The following is an 18,005-nucleotide window of genomic DNA, read 5'->3' on the forward strand; positions in this document are numbered from 1 at the left end:
TCCTGTCTCAGCCTCCCGAGTAGCTGGGATTACAGATATGTGCCACCACACCCAAAAATTTTTTGTATTTTTTAGTAGAGACAGGGTTTCACCATGTTGGCCAGGCTGGGTGTTATTAGTATTATGAAAAATTAAATCACACTAAGAGCTCTAATTTAGCATTACCACCTAAGGAAACTAATTTCCCTTCATCCTACATGTGTTCTATAGATATGCTCTTCTAGGGACATTGTACTGCAGGTACACTGTGAAGCCTTTCGTGGGGTCTTAACAGCTTCTTGCTTTGGAATAGATTATTTATTTAACTCAATGGTAATGACTGAAAATTTGATCAGTGGCAAAAAATGTCAGATAAGGTAAAGGACACTTTGATCTTTTGGGATTCTCCATCTATGCTAGTTTCATGCTTGTTCAAGACTTACACTTATCGGCCAGGCACAGTGGCCGATAAGATCAGTCTGGCCAACCTCGTCTCTACTAAAAATACAACCTGGCATTCAGTGTTACAACTGTTAATGTAGCCATCACCACAGGTGAATATCAGTTTTGTTTTACATCTTTGTATACTACATTTCTCAATTCTGTGGTTCTTATATGTATATCTGTGCATTCCCTGGATCTTATATTCATATGATTTCAAGGTCTCCATAATTTTGAGCATAGTCCTCCCTTTTTAAGATCACAAGTTTATTAACTGCTTTATATTATCCTGTCTGGTTAACTTGAGCTTTCCATTCAGTAGGTTCTCCAATTACTCAGTCCCTCTCTATTTTACCCACTTGATAAAATTCCTTCCTGGTTATATTTATCATTCTGTCTCATCATTGTTATCCTTGGTTTCTCTGTTTGGAGTGCCAGTCTCCAACTGTAGATTACCCTTGTAGAATGTATTCTTCATAGCCACTGAGCACATTTAGGTAAAAAAACGAAAAAAACCCAAAAAATTATACTGAAGATTTAGCTCACTACACATTAATAGTACTAAGTTTCAGTTGGGATCTAGCTATTGTTCTGAAATGTTTTTATTCTCCTCTCATTACCTTTCTATCCCATGCTTTGAATGACTTTCCAAACCTTTTCAACTATTTTCAAATTTCTTTCATAATTTCCAGCCCTGAATTACCAGCAGATTACTTTAAATCCTACTATCCTAAGATAGAAACAATTTTTGTAACCTCAATATATTTCTGAGTTCCTTTCTAGCCTCTCATTTATTCCCTCTGAAATCTTGAAATATCTAGCTCTTTAGTCCCTTCCTAAATGCCACTGCCCTTTTATATTTAAAAATATGTAAAAGTCATTTGTCAATAAAAAAAAATATAAAATAAAAAGGCCTCCCCTTAAGTCAGCTACCCTTGCTAGATATTGATGTAATTCACTACTAAATTGAGGGGCTCATCTCCCCCCTATTAACTACATTTTCTCACCACATATTCCTTGCTATAATTAATTACATTTCCCTCCTGATTAAAGTAGAACCCTTTTATAATTTGGAGAAGATTTTCTACTTCCTACATCCAAACTTTCTGTTACATTTGATATTTTAACCACTGCTTTTCTCTCGATTTTTCTGGAAATTTTTCTTCCATAAAACCTTCTGTGATCTGTTTTACTCGTTTGTATACATAAATATACTGTTCACACCTAGATTATAACTTCATGTTCATTAAGTACATATTCCTTCTGTATCTTTCAGTTCCTAGCTTCTTTTTTTTTTCTTTTTTTTTTTTTTGAGACTTGCTCTGTCCCCTGGCTGGAGTTCAATGGTGCCATCTCAGCTCACTGAAACCTCTGCCTCCCAGGTTTGAGTGATTCTCTTGCCTCAGCCTCCTGTTCCAAGTAGCTGGGATTACAGGCGCCCACCACCAAGCCCGGCTAATTTTTTTTTTTTTTTTTTTGTTTGTTTGTATTTTTAGTAGAGACGGGGTGTTATCATGTTGGCCAAGCTGGCCTCGAACTCCTGACCTCAAGTGATCTGCCCTCCTCAGCCTCCCAAAGTGCTGGGATTACAGGCGTGAGCCAACCGTGCCCGGCCAAACCACAGGACGTTCTTAACATATCAGCCCTCCACTCAGAGTTCCCTTCATTGGTCACCAATTTGTAAACCAGAAAGTATCTGAAACAGACCTCAATCAATTTAGAAGTTTACTTTGCCAATGTGAAGGACATGCCTAGGAGGGAGGTCTGTGCTTTTCTCCAAAGATGATTTTGAAGGCTTTGATATTTAAAGAGGAAGAACTGGCTGGAGGGGAAAGAGAGAGGGTACGGTCACATTATGGAATCCACATGTTGTAAGCAAAAGGAACAAGTAGGGGAATAGTCAATTATGTATTATTCTCAAACTCAGTAAATCAGCAGTTTACCTAAGATAAGGTGAACATGGAGTAGCTACCTATGGAGCTATTTAACCTTTTATCTGTAGCTATCTGCTTAGGAACAAAAGGAAAGTCAGTTTCTTGCACGACTCAGCTTTGAGATTAATTTTTTCCTTTTGGCATAGTGAATTGGGGTCCCATGTTTTTATTTTCCATTCCCAGAAGATAATCCAGAGAAATGAGTAAATCCCTAGAGTAGATCTCAAAGAGTTGTCTTAAACTTCAGGCTTAACTACCACGATTCTCTGAAGGAAAGAAAGAAGGGTGTGGGGAAAGGCGCAGTTAAGATACGATAGCTAGAAAAAACACCATGAAACAAAGGTAATGTTTGTTGTGCAGATTTAAGTCAATGCCTTCTTCATTGATTAAGAATCTCCAGTAATTCAGTTCTTTTTTTCTTCCTGGTGCAGGGAGGGAACACCCTTACAAATGGAGATTTCCTTTACAGCTGTAAATTTCTTTTACAAAAGGGTAACTTCTCAGAAATTCTTCTGTCTGCAGTTCCTCAAAATGACAGCTCTAAAGAAATCTTTGTGTCAATGAGGCGTATTTTGAGGTAACGTATTGTTAACGGTGCAGGATGTTCAGGTTCTTGGCATCTTGAACAAAGAACTGCAAAAAAGGCACAAACAAAGCAAGAAAGGGATGAAGGGGTTTAGTGAAAATGAAAGTACACTCCATAATGTGGGAGTGGGCCTAAGCATAGGGGCTCAAAGTTCCCATTACAGATTTTTGGAGGGGTTTAAGTACCCCCAAGAGAACCCCATTAGTTACTTGGGGCATGCCCTATGTAAATGGAGAGGATGAAGTAAGTTATAAAGTCATTTACTTGGCCTACTCCCTATGGAGAAAATATTTCCTGTCATAGATGAAGTGTGAATCAGACTTACGTTCCCTGATTCCAGATCCTATTTTCCTGCTTCAATATTCTTGTCTCTTACAGTCATATTTTGGCGTGGAATATCCTGAACCTCATCACCATGCTCTTTTGCAATGATGCTGGCTTTCCATAATATTTTTATATCCATAATTGTGTAAGCGTTATAGTAATTAAAGTACTAGAATTTTAATTTAGCCTTTCAAGCATGAAGAACTCTTTATTATCCTAAAGACAATTTATTTCATATATGTCCCTTAAGCATTATGATTTAAAGACTAGAACAAGTATTTATTAATGTCCAGAGAAATGGTATCAGGAGATCAGACTCATGGAGGCGGATGAAATTTGACAATACATGATGGTATTGATTCAGTATCTTTTCTGTTTTTATGACAAAGTATCTGGATGTAAAAGTGGATAGAAAAGTATCTCAACATAAAATATAAATGGAGTCCTCAGTAGTAGTGACTTAGATGTCTGCCTTTTTTATCAAGGGCATTTATATTGGAAAGTTAAGAAATTTTCTTCTGAACATGTGTTTCTCCAGTAAAGTTAGCTGGGGTTGCTGTGTCAGATATTGAGCCATTTATGAAAAAGAACTCTGATTTATAAATCTCATATTTTGTAACCCCTAAGTTAGATATATTATTTTTGGCATATTTTCTTGTGTTCATTTACTTCTCATGTATTTGTTCCTCATTATACATTTAATATTTAAGCTGGACAAGTCTCCTACTTAACTCACAGGGATCTCACAGGGAAGCCTCTGACAATTAATTATCAGGTGGCATTTTACCAAAGGATTTTAAATATACTAGTCAATTGCCTAGCTCATTCCTTGAGGATCACTGTCAAACTAATCTTCCTCATTTATTTGAATTGTTTTTTATTGCTTAAAAGAAATTTCCAGAATTAATTTTTATGCTTTAAATTAGAGACATTAAAGTGGTAAATTCTGCAGTCTAATGTTGGGATATGGAGAATTAATAATTCAACAAGTCTTATAGGTTCCTGTAGCTTTTGTCCAACAAACCACTTGAAACCTAGTAAATGTTTAATGAATACGTGTTGTCATTTATTTAACAAACATATGTGGAATGGTTTCTATGTGTCAAACCCAGTGCTTGGTGATGAAGGTATCCAAAGGAATTGAGGTAGCACTTTGACATTCAAGGACCGCATTGTCTAGAAAGAAAAAGAGGTTGTAAACTAAAAATTCCATTTGATACAATTAGCTTAATTTCCTATAATAACCTACTATAGAATATCCTTCTTGAATAAAACTAAATTCCACTTATGTATACTTAGATTCTCCATCTGGCTTACTCATTTAGGGGTAAGGGCTTCCATAAATTCACTAACCTTTGTTTTAGATGTATTACTTTCTTGTTTATGCTTGTGTTTTGGAGCATTTATGTATTTATGTTCTGGTGGTCTCTTTTTAGTTTTTTTTTTTTTTTTGAGATAAGAGTTTCACTCTTGTTGTTAAGGCTGGAGTGCAATGGTGCGATCTCAGGTCACTGCAACCTCCGCCTCCTGGGTTCAAGCGAGTCTCCTGCCTTAGCCTTCCGAGTAGCTGGGATTACAGGCATGTGCCACCACGCCTGGCTAATTTTGTATTTTTAGTAGAGACAGGGTTTCTCCGTGTTGGTCAGGCTGGTCTCGAACTCCCGACCTCAGGTGATCCGCCCTCCTCGGCCTCCCAAACTGCTGGGATTACAGACATGAGCCACCATGCCCAGCCTCTTTTTAGCTTTTGTCAGTCATATAAGCCATTGCATTTTTATTCTGTTCCAATAACATTCTCCTTCCCATTATATTTGATTCCTTTTAGCCTGGTATATTTATCAGATACACTTTAACAGCTTGTTTTACTATTCATGAATAAAACCTATTGTCGTCCAAATATACTTTAAACATTGATTTAAGAATTGGGCTTTCTTCCTGAAGTGCATAATGCTTCAAACGATGCATCTCTTTACTAACAAGACAGGTTACCCTCTTTATTTATTTCCTGAAAATAAATGTGTAGTGGAGCAAATCACAAATACTGCCCTTAGTATTTTCCATAGTCAGCATTGAATGCAATTTTGTAAATCTCTAGCATTAAAGGAACTGTCTCCGATCTGTTTCGTATTTTGTAATAAAGGTGATTTCTGGGAATTGTTTGCTGCATAACTCCGGAATAGTTTTGTATCATTGTTATTGATAAGTTATTATCTTTGTAATACTTATATAAAGTTGGTTGGGCAGAAACCATAATGTTAAACTTCTTAAACAAAAGCTCCTATTAACTTTTACTTGCCAATATATTTAACTTTTACTTGGCAATATATTACTTGGCCTATGTATTAGTTGGTACATATTTGGCAATATATGAATGGTTCTTGCCCAGCATATTTTTCACGTTTTTAAAGGTCCAAAATATTGACATTTCAACTTAATTAACTGCAGATCTTATAGATTTAGGATAACAAATAAAAAGCCATTGTTACTTTGATTAGGTAAATTTCTCCTATACAGTCATGTGCCACATAATGAGTTTTGGTCAATGATGGACCACATATACAATGAGTTGTCCCATAAGATTATAATATTGTATTTTTACTGTACCTTTTCTATTTTTAGGTATGTTTAGATACACAAATAGTTACCATTGTGTTACAATTATGTGCAGTATTCAGTACAGAAACATGCTAACATGCTGTATAGGTTTGCAGACTAAAAGCAATAGACTATACCATATACACATACACATGCATACACGTACAAAAGCACACATGCAGACATACACGGTCTAGGTGTGTAGTAGGCTACATCATTTCAGTTTGTGTAAGTATACTCTATGATTTTTGCACAATGAAGACATTGCCTAATGATGCATTTCTTAGAATGTATCTCCATTGTCAGCCAGGAGCGGTGGCTCACGCCTGTAATCCTTACACTTTGGGAAGCCGAGGTGGGTGAGTCATGAGGTCAGGAGTTTGAGACCAGCCTGACCAACATGGTGCAACCCTGTCTCTACTAAAATACAAAAATTAGCCGGGCGTGGTGATGCGCATCTGTAATCCCAGCTACTCAGGAGGCTGTGGCGGAGGTTGCAGTGAGCCAAGATTGTGCCACTGAACTCCAGCCTGGGCAATAGAGTGAGGCTCCATCTCAAATAAATAAATAATAGAATATATCTCTGTCGTTAACTGACATATGAGTATACTTTATTGTCCAGTTCTGAATCTTTCACATTCAGTTAAACTGGAGAATTATGTCCCAAATTAAATGAGACACGAACATGCAATGCTGTAGAACTAAATAAAAACTAGGTAGAAAATGAGGAAACAATTGAGTTACTTTGAACAAACAAATCCTTTGAAGCATAATGTAATTAATCAAATATAATTTTTTAAAAAAAATTGACATTAGTAAACTGAGGAGAAAACTTTACCATTTACAGTAGTAAATGTGGGGAAAACTTGAAATCTAGTCTAATATCAATGCCAAAATAAATCAGTGAGATAGGAAAAATAAACATTGTTTTCAGCAAATGAATCAAGGAACTGCTAAAGTATATGGTAAAGTTCAAAATGAGTTCCCTCTACAGTATTCTAAGCAGAAGCATCTGTGTTCCAACTAGCTGAATCTTAAGTCTTTTAGTGGTGGTGATGGTACTTGAGTGGTGATAAGTGAATGAGAGCCCTTTGTGAACTGCAATCATTGAACTAAACTGACTAACATCCTCTCAGCACTTTTCTGGGCATCATCATCCTGCTACTTATCTCCACAGCAACTTAACCCCCTCTTCATTTCTGAACCAAAGGTCATATTGAATCATTTTTCTGATTCTAGATTTCAGATTTGTCCTTCTGATAAACACACATACACATGCATACATACACAAGAGTACACCGGGAAACATACACAGACAACTACTGTTTTCATAAAGGCAAGCATTCAGAAAGTTGCATCTCTACTTCTACCTGACTTTAATTTATGTGTGTTCATATACATGCACTGGGGAAAAATTGCCAGTTAAAAAGGAAACTAAAAGCATTCCCAGGCAGCCGCCATGATTAGGGTATGTAATGTGGATTATCTTTACTAAGTTGGATCTGGAAATATGATTAATAGAACTAGTCAGTATGAAACAAGAACAGATAGCAATGTGGTTTAGTGATGTATAATGTATAGAAAGAATTAAGATCAATTAAACTTAAGAGTCCTAAACTATGAAGTATGGAGCTGTAATCTCCAGAAACTGGGTTTTATGACTTCCTTGTCACACGGCTTCTTTCAATTAGAGTCCAAACTGAGGACAAGTGAATTGTGGATGTTGACATACTAATAGTCTCATATTTTCAGCTCATGTAGATTCTGTACAATGGCTTCATTCTCTTCTTAGACTAATTTGGTAGCAGAATAAGAACTACTCTGCTGTCTCTAAGACACGTTATGGTATATGAAAAAAATTCATTCATTCAACAAACTTTTATGGAAGGCCCACTGTTTCTCAGGGACTGAGATATACGTTGAGATTTAGACCTTATTCTAAGGTAAGTTGTGACATATACATTCAGGTATAGACATTATTCAAGTCACTTAAACTTTTTAGACCTGAATTACTATGAGGAAAATGAGGAAGATAAAGGAGAATGAGAAAGATGAGAAAAACAAGAAGGGGAGCAGAGGAGGGAGGAGGAGAAGGAGGAAAAGCAAAAGAGTGAAAATAAGGGGAAGGAGAGAAAAGGGAGTGGGGGAATAAGAAGTTCTAAAATAAAGTTTTGGAGTTATTTATAAAATAAAGTTTTGGAGTTATTTAATTCCACAGGAGCTGTCTAGAAAATAATTATCTGTAAAAATAGCTAATAAATGACTAAGTTAGATATTTATTTTTGACTTTGAAGTTCAAGTTTTATAGTGTTCATCTTAAAAATTCTTTCTTAAAAATGGATAAAAAATACAAAACCTACAGGATTTTAACCCTCACATAGTTAATGTCTTCCAAAAATAATACCCTAGTTCAATCTTTGAAAAAGATGTAGAATTTTAAGTTATAGAATTTAATATATTTTGCAGGACTGAAAGATAAAACGATTCAGTTCATTGCAAAGCCTATATTGCTCAGCTATCTGACATTGAGGGTAGAATATTGTATGTATGATGAAGTTAAGAAAGTTAAGAACAGTATGCCACAACTATAATAAAATGATATGCTATGTTAAGCTCTTTGCAATGAATTATGCTAAAATAAAATAGCATTTATGCTTTTTAGGTCAGTGCTGGATATTTATGAGCTAGACGGTTTAGTAGATAGCAGTTCAATATTGTTATCAAGTCAACACAACTTCACTACCAACAAACAAACTTTGACCATGGTGAATAACTAGAATGAAATCTTCCCTAGAGTATATTAGTTCCAGTAATTCTGCTGGGAAGCTATGGGCAGATTGCTATCGTTTTTCATTATTAGGAGACATTGAATGTTATTTCCTATAATGCTAAAGTTGTGGCACTATTTCACAAAATTTAAAAAGACACACAAAATTAGTCATAGCTTCTTGATATTAGAAAAATCAGAGTCATGGAAACATCTGTCTCTCTATCTATCTATAGATCTATTATTGCTCAAATTTATTGAGCTCATGTCATGTGCCAAGAAGTATGTGAAGCTGGGATTTGAAGCCTTAATATAATTCTAGAGCCAGATCTCTTAAGCAAAAAAAATTAAATTGACAGAATCAAGATAAAGCAATAAACATTTCCAGATCACTACATGATAATTCCAATTAGGATTAATCATTTTAGCAACACCTATGGCGATACTTAGTACCATATAAAAACAGATATTTTAAACTGAATAGATCACTCAAGTTATGCTGTATTGGGTTGTACAGAAAAAATTATTAATTTGCTTGCTCCTTTCTTTCCTGTTGGTAAGAAAGGCTATGTTAATAAGGATTTACTTTGAGTTTTTATAGAAGTGATCTTCCTTTAATATTGCTTCTAAGTCTGTAGCCATTTGAGTGTACAGTGTTGCAGTGTAATTAAAGCAGAATGCACTGAACATCTATGGATGCCTTTGCCCTATCACAATGGAAGGTTTTCTTTTAATCCAGCTTTCATTTTATGCCTAATATTGATGAGTCAGTGATTTAGTGAGGGCTTTATTTCATTTTATTTTTGCTACTTACAACGATGTTTAGGTTTCTAATGTCTGATTTTCTCCATAATTCCACATCGAGTTCTACAAATCGTATGATTTTCTAACACCAAGGGATTAGCATTTTTCATGATCTGATGGACAATTTTGCGTATAGTGCCACATAAATTGTTATCACATAAAATGTCCAGTGTGTCTAAGCATATTTATTCCATTCATTCACTTTTCACTAGCTATAGAGGCTCATAGAAATTATTTTTACTTGAGGTGTATATCTTGGACTCATTAGATTAAATTTTTTCTTACATGAAATTCAGTATGGAATGAAGGTAGACAAATTTCTCTTACTTTACTGTCCTTTATTTTTTCTTAATGAACTTTAAACAATGTTCATTAATGGACTTAAAAGTTCTCATTTTGGGCGGTCACGCCGAGCCAGCGCCTGGGCCTGGAACCGGGCCGCAGCCCCCCAGTTTCGCCCACCACTTCCCTACCATGGACCCCCGCAAAGTGAACGAGCTTCGGGCCTTTGTGAAAATGTGTAAGCAGGATCCGAGCGTTCTGCACACCGAGGAAATGCGCTTCCTGAGGGAGTGGGTGGAGAGCATGGGAGGTAAAGTACCACCTGCTACAAAGAAAGCTAAATCAGAAGAAAATACCAAGGAAGAAAAACCTGATAGTAAGAAGGTGGAGGAAGACTTAAAGGCAGACGAACCGTCAAGTGAGGAAAGTGATCTAGAAATTGATAAAGAAGGTGTGATTGAACCAGACACTCATGCTCCTCAAGAAATGGGAGATGAAAATGCAGAGATAACGGAGGAGATGATGGATCAGGCAAATGATAAAAAAGTGGCTGCTATTGAAGCCCTAAATGATGGTGAACTCCAGAAAGCCATTGACTTATTCACAGATGCCATCAAGCTGAATCCTCGCTTGGCCATTTTGTATGCCAAGAGGGCCAGTGCCTTCATCAAATTACAGAAGCCAAATGCTGCCATCCGAGACAGTGACAGAGCCATTGAAATAAATCCTGATTCAGCTCTGCCTTACAACTGGCGGGGGAAAGCACACAGACTTCTAGGCCACTGGGAAGAAGCAGCCCATGATCTTGCCCTTGCCTGTAAATTGGATTATGATGAAGATGCTAGTGCAATGCTGAAAGAAGTTCAACCTAGGGCACAGAAAACTGCAGAACATCGGAGAAAGTATGAGCGAAAACATGAAGAGCGAGAGATCAAAGACAGAATAGAACGAGTTAAGAAGGCTCAAGAAGAGCATGAGAGAGCCCCGAGGGAGGAAGAAGCCAGACAACAGTCAGGAGCTCAGTATGGCTCTTTTCCAGGTGGCTTTCCTGGGGGAATGCCTGGTAATTTTCCCGGAGGAATGCCTGGAATGGGAGGGGGCATGCCTGGAATGGCCGGAATGCCTGGACTCAATAAAATTCTTAGTGATCCAGAGGTTCTTGCAGCCATGCAGGATCCAGAAGTTATGGTGGCTTTCCAGGATGTGGCTCAGAACCCAGCAAATATGTCAAAATACCAGAGCAACCCAAAGGTTATGAATCTCATCAGTAAATTGTCAGCCAAATTTGGAGGTCAAGCGTAATGCCCTTCTGATAAATAAAGCCCTTGCTGAAGGAAAAGCAACCTAGATCACCTTATGGATGTCGCAATAATACAAACCAGTGTACCTCTGACTTTCTCATCAAGAGAGCTGGGGTGCTTTGAAGATAATCCCTACCCCTCTCCCCCAAATGCAACTGAAGCATTTTACAGTGGTTTGCCATTAGGGTATTCATTCAGATAATGTTTTCCTACTAGGAATTACAAACTTTAAACACTTTTTAAATCTTCAAAATATTTAAAATAAATTTAAAGGGTTTGTTAATTCTTGTATTTTTCTTTACTAATCATTTTGGATTTTTTTTCTTTGAATTATTGGGCAGGGAATATACTTATGTATGGAACATTACTGCTCTGAGTGAAATAAAAGTTATTAGTGCGAGGCAAACATAAAAAAAAAAAGTTCTCATTTTGTACAAGCTTCCTTTTTTCTTAGTTGACAAAATTATCCAGGTTTCTTTTAGCGTGTTCACAATTTCAGATTTTATACAATTACAAACTGAACTTGCCTTATAAACTGATTGTTATAGCTAATTTTTCCTAATAAAATTCAAATTAAGACAGCACCTGTGAATTCTATTTAGAGTTCTATTGATAGTCAATGTAGCCAATCACTGCCAACATGAATCAACCTACGTATGTAAATTTAGTGACCAATATAAAATATTCTCATCATTCTTTACTACACTTTGGAGAAACTTAGTCATTAATGTTAATCACTATAATGGTTCATATTTATTCCTGCTAGTTCTAAAGTTCTGCTTCCTAATTGCATTATTACAAAGATAAAAAATTCAAAGCAACATGCATAGAATAGAATGTGTGTGGGACTGTGTCCAGTTATTAGACATTATAAATTACTATTTGCTTTAAATATTTTAATAAAAACAAATCGTGTTTATACCTGCTGTAAAGTTTCTTCCTTTATATTTTACTAGACTAAAAAATAAAACAATATATTTTAATCTACTGTTAATCAGCAGGATTTAAGATAGTTCTGAGAAAGAGGGAAATTGATATTACTGACCCTCTTCCATATTGGTACCCTAATGACTGCCAGAAAACGCAGGATGAGAACAATTTTTGCTGCGAGGCAAGCCTACTTTTCTTTTTAGAAGCTTTTAAGAAAGCTAAAATTGTTTGTGTACAAAAATATTTCTACTGCCTACAAATCACAGTTTATTTTTATGTTTGAACAGAATATTTTCTAATGTAATATATAGATTTTATTTGGGGGAAAATCTGGCATCAACTCTCAACGGCTTTTTTGCAGAAGCATCTAAAAATAAGCTGGAACTCTAGGGTCTAGTACATAAAACATTATATTTTCCCATATGGGACTGCATTTTAAATTTAATCTGAAGGACTTGATAAGATATGCCAAACTGCTTAGAAACAATTTGTGTAGTTAGTGGACTGTGGCATCTGGAAGCCCATAGACATTAAAAGCACTTTTTTCCACTTTTTCCCTCTGTTTTTGCCTCCTAATCACTGCAGATGGAATACATGCAATCTATACTGATATTGCAATGAAGACACAAGCACAGATGCTTTTTATTGTAATGAAAAATGACTTTTATTCAGTGCCCAGTTTATTATTGTTATTATTGTTGCTATGATATTAGCAGGCAATATGATGCAGATGTGCTGGCAAAATCTATGATACTAGTCCCACATTATTATAGAGTATGGATTTTCTGTTAGACTGTAGAATTTTTTTTTTTCTTTTGAGACGGAGTTTCACTCTTGTTGCCCAGGCTGGAGTGCAATGGCGCGATCTCAGCTCACTGCAACCTCCGCCTCCAGGGTTCAAGCGATTCTCCTGCCTCAGCCTCCTGAGTAGCTGGGATTACAGGCCCCCACCGCCACGCCCGGCAAATTTTGTAGTTTTAGTAGAGACGGGGTTTCTCCATGTTGGTCAGGCTGGTCGCGAACTCCTGACCTCAGGTGATCCGCCCGCTTCGGCCTCCCAAAGTGCTGGGATTACAGGCGTAAGCCACTGCGCCCAGCCTGTAGAATATTTTTATAAAAGTAGTAAGTCAATCTGTGTGTGTAATAACATATGTGCTTTAGGTTTGAATTTTGTCAGGGAACTAAAACTGAAAACAAGGAAACATATTGACAAATTATTTATTATTCTGTGCATATATAAGGAATAGCCATTAATTAAAGATTGCCGAGACCAGCTCGGTCATGGAGACCCTAACCCAGTGGTGCTAGAGGAGTTAAAGACACACACACAGAAATATAGACTGTGGAGTGGGAAATCAGGGGGCTGACAGCCAGGAACAGAGATTTACCCACATATTTGTTGACAGCGAGCCAGTGATAAGCATTGTTTCTACCGATTATAGATTAATGGGAAACAAAGGGATGGGCCGAAACAAAGGAATGGGCTCTGGCTAGTTATCTGCTGCAGGAACATGTCCTTAAGGCACAGATCACTCATGCTAGTGTTTGTGGTTTAGGAACGCCTTTAAGCGGTTTTCTGCCCTGAGTGGGCTAGGTGTTTCTTACCCTCATTCTGGTAAACCCATAACCTTCAGCATGGGCATCATGGCCATCACGAACATGTCACAGTGCTGTAGAGATTTTTTTTATGGCCAGTTTTGGGGCCAGTTTATGGCCAGATTTGGGGGCCTGTTCCCAACAAAAGATCATCATGGCTAAAGATAAAGCCATCACAGCTTTATCACGCCTACGTAATTTTTGCTTTGCTTCTCATCAGTGATCCCAGTAAAAAATTATTTAATGTTGGTGCATACAAATATTCCAGCATTTCACAGAAGATTTAGAATCATCTTTTAATTTAGGGGTATTAAAGGTTAACAGAAAGTCCAGCTGACATTTTGAAAAATAAAGTGAGAAGTTAAGCATTGGTCCTCTTAAGGTTTTAAATAAAATTCAAAAAGTAAAAAAAATAAAATAAAATAAAAGGAAAAGAAAAGCAAGCAGATATAGTACAAAGAATGTGAAAATAAAATAAAATAAAATAAAATAAACAAAAGAAAAATCAAATAAATACAATTCAGTTCTCTTCCTTCAAAGAGACCACTTATTTAATTCTAGATTAAACGGGCTTTCATATTTTTGAATTGATGACTAGATGAAGTAAGTTCTACTAAATGGTCTTACTAGTTCCAATTTTGGAGATTATCTCTTCAAGGATTTAGTTTACTTATTAAATGCTACTGAAAGGTGGAAAAAGAACAAAGTAGCTACAACTGAAAATCTGGAATGGAATTATATAGCAAGAAGGAGTTATAATCTATAAATATAGGTTCTCCTAAAATGATCTCACATCTACAAACATGAAAGTATTTTAAATGATAAAAAGAAGTCTTTCTCCAGTTTGTAAAATGGGAATAATAATCATACTTATCTCACTGGGTTACTGTAAGTTTTAAGTAAGTGAATATTAAATAAGTTCATGTATCTAAAAATGATTTAAACAGTGCCTGGAACATATCAGTGCCATGCAAAGTTTATATATTATCATTATTATTAATGGTAGTAATAGTATGATTCAATACACTGTATTTACATGACTTTAAGACCATGGGTGCCAAACTAGTGGTTGGTTGTTGGAATTGACTGTCAGTACAAAATAGAATGTGAAAATAGTGCTTCTTTTCTCTTATTTATTTTATATTTTATTTTATTGTGTTTTACTTTAAGTTTTGGGATACATGTGCAGAATGTGCAGGTTTGTTACATAGGTGTCCATGTGCCATGATTGTCTGTTGCACCTATCAACCTGTCATACAGGTTTTAAGCCCACATACATTAGGTATTTGTCCTAATGTTCTCCCTCCCCTTGTCCACCACCCCCCGACAGGCCCTGGTGTGTGTTGTTCCTCTCTCTGTGTCCAAGTGTTCTCATTGCTCAGCTCCCACTTGTGAGTGAGAACATGCGGTGTTTGGTTTTCTGTTCCTGTGTTAGCTTCTTTTTCACCTCTCCTAGAATACCTCCCATTTAGTATCCACCGTTGGCATTCTGTCTTCCCACTACAGCATTTAATGTGCTCATTCAATCAACCAGCAGCCCTGATACTAGTGTTGCACTGTCCTGTACGATCCAGCATTATTTGGACATTATCCTGGAACCTAGAATTTTCTTCCTTTTCTTTTGTTTTAAACTTTCCTGAATCAACATTTTCTTATGCAGTATATTATTTCTTTAGGCTTTGCACTCTAATAAATTGATAGCTAGCTGATTCTACTAAAATAGATCTGATATGGGTTTAGCTCTGTGTCCCACCCAAATCTCATGTTGAATTGCAATCTCCAATGTTGTAGGAGGGACCTGGTGGGAGGTGATTGGCTCATGGGGGCATATTTCTCCCTTGCTGTTCTTGTGATAGTGAGTGAGTTCTTACAAGATCTGGTTGTCTGAAAGTGTGTAGCACTTCCCCCTTCACTCTCTCTCCCTCCTGCTGGCCATGTGAAGACTGTGCTTGCTTCCTCTTCCCCTTCTGCCATGACTGTAAGTTTCCTGAGGCTTCCCTAGAAGCATAAGCCTGTATAGCCTGCAAAACCGTGAGCTGAATAAGCCTCTTTTCTTTATAAACTACCCAGTCTCAGGTAGTTCTTTATAGCTGTGTGAGAACAGACTAATACATGATCCATGCTATTGCATTTAATGTATCACTACGGAAATGCATTTTCTTTTTAGATGCAGAGATTGCAGAAACCAAAATTAATGGCTATTTGTGGGAATTTTAGCCCTGTTCAAGAGGTCTGCTATAGTTTTTCCTTTCTGTAGCTAGTAGGTTCTTATACTACCTTTTAGGAAGAAATGTTCTACTATTATGAAAGGACCTTAAGTCACTTGGAGACACTGAGGTCACTACAAATTTTGAGTTAGTTACTTCTTTTTTTTTTTTTTTTTTGAGATGGAGTCTTGCTCTGTCGCCCAGGCTGGAGTGCAGTGGCAACCTCCACCTCCCGGGTTCAAGCGATTCTCCTGCCTCAGCCTCCCGAGTAGCTGGTACTACAGGCATGTGCCACCATGCCCAGCTAATGAATTAGTTACTTCTAAGGCTGTATCAATAAATTCCAGACTTAAAATATCTGTTTATTTTTACTGTTAATCAAGGCAGGATGTCATTTCTTTGCACATGCCTTGGTATTTTCATTGGTTAAATTTTATTGTCAGTATGGAAAAATAAAAAGTAGAGGAAATGTATTCAGTATTTCTGTGATTTGTTTTAAGAATTTAATTATAGATTTTAATCTGATGTGGTTTTTTTCAAAAACATGTACCAGGTTTTATATCATCCCAGCAAATAATTTTGTCTGAAGTTCAAATGTTTTTAAGAGTGTTTCATGGAAATGAATATATTTTCTTAATCTTATAATTCACCAAATTTTTATAATGTAAAAGAGAAATTAATGAATGCTGTATTGAAAGGTAATCACTCTGCAGTTGATCCCGCTATAATTTCTATTTATTTAAGAACTATGAATCATCAACTAAAATACTGAAAGTATTTGTTTTAATAATAGACTATGAGTATTTTGTATTTTAGTTAATTTTGTATTGGAACTATCAAATAGAGTTACAACTTAACCCGTTTCAGTTTTTATGGTTGCTCTTTATTGACTGCATAACAATTCTATTTGCAGAAATTCCTTCAAGATTTATCACTGAGTTTTTATTCATATGATTAAAAATATATTAAAATATAAGCTATTACTATTATATGCGTTATGAAGGATTACAAAGAATTTCAGATCAGGTATTTAAAATCACATTGGAATCATATATCTACTGTCTTCTCAATAGATGCAATATACAGCACACCAAGGTTGAATATTTATTCAAGTTGTTTTTTCTGTTGGAAATGAGGCTCAATTATTCCAACTTGTTAAAGCAAGGGCTAAAACATAGCTTCTGAAGCATCATAAAATTAAATAACTGTATTTTCATGTTTTAAATGACAACTCCATTTATTTCAGCTTTCACTTATAAATGAGTACTTATGCACTGATGAATATGAACAAATGTACTTAAAATGGAAAAGTTAAATGTGATTTTAATACATTTTAGTGAATTAAGGGCTGAGTACTATTGGGTTAGAACAAGAGGGAAAACAAATTTACATGTGAACATTGTGAGGATGTTCGCATGTAAATAAATAGCAAACCACTGTTATGACTAGGTCAGATATTTCAACTCATTTAAAAAATGCAACTATGTTTTTACTGTGTAGACTCAGTAATAGTAGGAACAATATTGCCCAAAAGCGTAATTTATTACACAGACAACTATTTACTTTTTTTCTTTTAAGTAACTAATGCAGATCATAATTTTCATATGAATAATTTCATAGAAATATCTGTCAGCTTACTTAATAAATATTTCCCAGGAAAGCTTATCATTTGTTCATATTTTCCTAAATCATATTTACTATATTTTTAAAGAAAGTAAGTCATAGAAAGGAATCTGAAACATATTAGTTTAAAACACTTCTTTTATATAAGGTTAATAGTGGCAATGATAAAGGTAACATTTAAAATTGTCATTAATTATAGCTACAATTTCGATCTAATAATTTTTTATCAGCTACAGTTTTATGATAATGCAACTGTTCTTATTTATTTGACATCCAATAAAACAATTATGAATCAAATAAGTGAGTACTAATTATACCTTCATTTCTTATTCACCTTCCATTTGTATGTACGTATATTAGGGATGATCGGACATAAAATTTGCTAATTTTTACAACCTTTTACATCAAATGGTTATTTTTCCATCATGATTAGAGAGAAGTTAGAATCAGTGTATCACTTTCACAGATTCACTCGGCAGTTAAAACACATTGTTAAAGCCATTCAATGAAATAACCAGAAAGGAGCAATTGACTTTTAACATTTGGCTCCACAGCATGTGTTTTAACCAGGTTCCACTTCCTAAATAACACATCATGCCATCATTTCAGAATCATAAAGAGCAGTCATAGCAAAGA

The 18,005-nt window shown here is 35.7% G+C and overlaps 2 protein-coding genes across 7 annotated transcripts in view; both read left to right on the top strand.

The window, feature by feature from the left end:
• Positions 1-18,005, top strand: part of PCDH11X (protocadherin 11 X-linked) — an 837,711-nt gene that overhangs the window by 482,259 nt on the left and 337,447 nt on the right. The gene's annotated exons all lie outside the window — the stretch shown is intronic.
• Positions 9,791-11,055, top strand: LOC100452705 (hsc70-interacting protein-like). Its single transcript, XM_054544824.1, has one exon. The coding sequence runs from the start codon at positions 9,806-9,808 to the stop codon at positions 11,012-11,014; it is 1,209 nt and encodes a 402-aa protein (XP_054400799.1). The 5' UTR covers positions 9,791-9,805; the 3' UTR covers positions 11,015-11,055.

This window comes from Pongo abelii, chromosome X, assembly GCF_028885655.2.
Source record: "Pongo abelii isolate AG06213 chromosome X, NHGRI_mPonAbe1-v2.0_pri, whole genome shotgun sequence".
NCBI lineage: Eukaryota > Metazoa > Chordata > Mammalia > Primates > Hominidae > Pongo > Pongo abelii.

What these genes read in the sequence shown, in the direction of transcription:
- LOC100452705 (XM_054544824.1), top strand. Translation starts at nt 9,806, where the DNA reads ATGGACTTAAAAGTTCTCATTTTGGGCGGTCACGCCGAGCCAGCGCCT.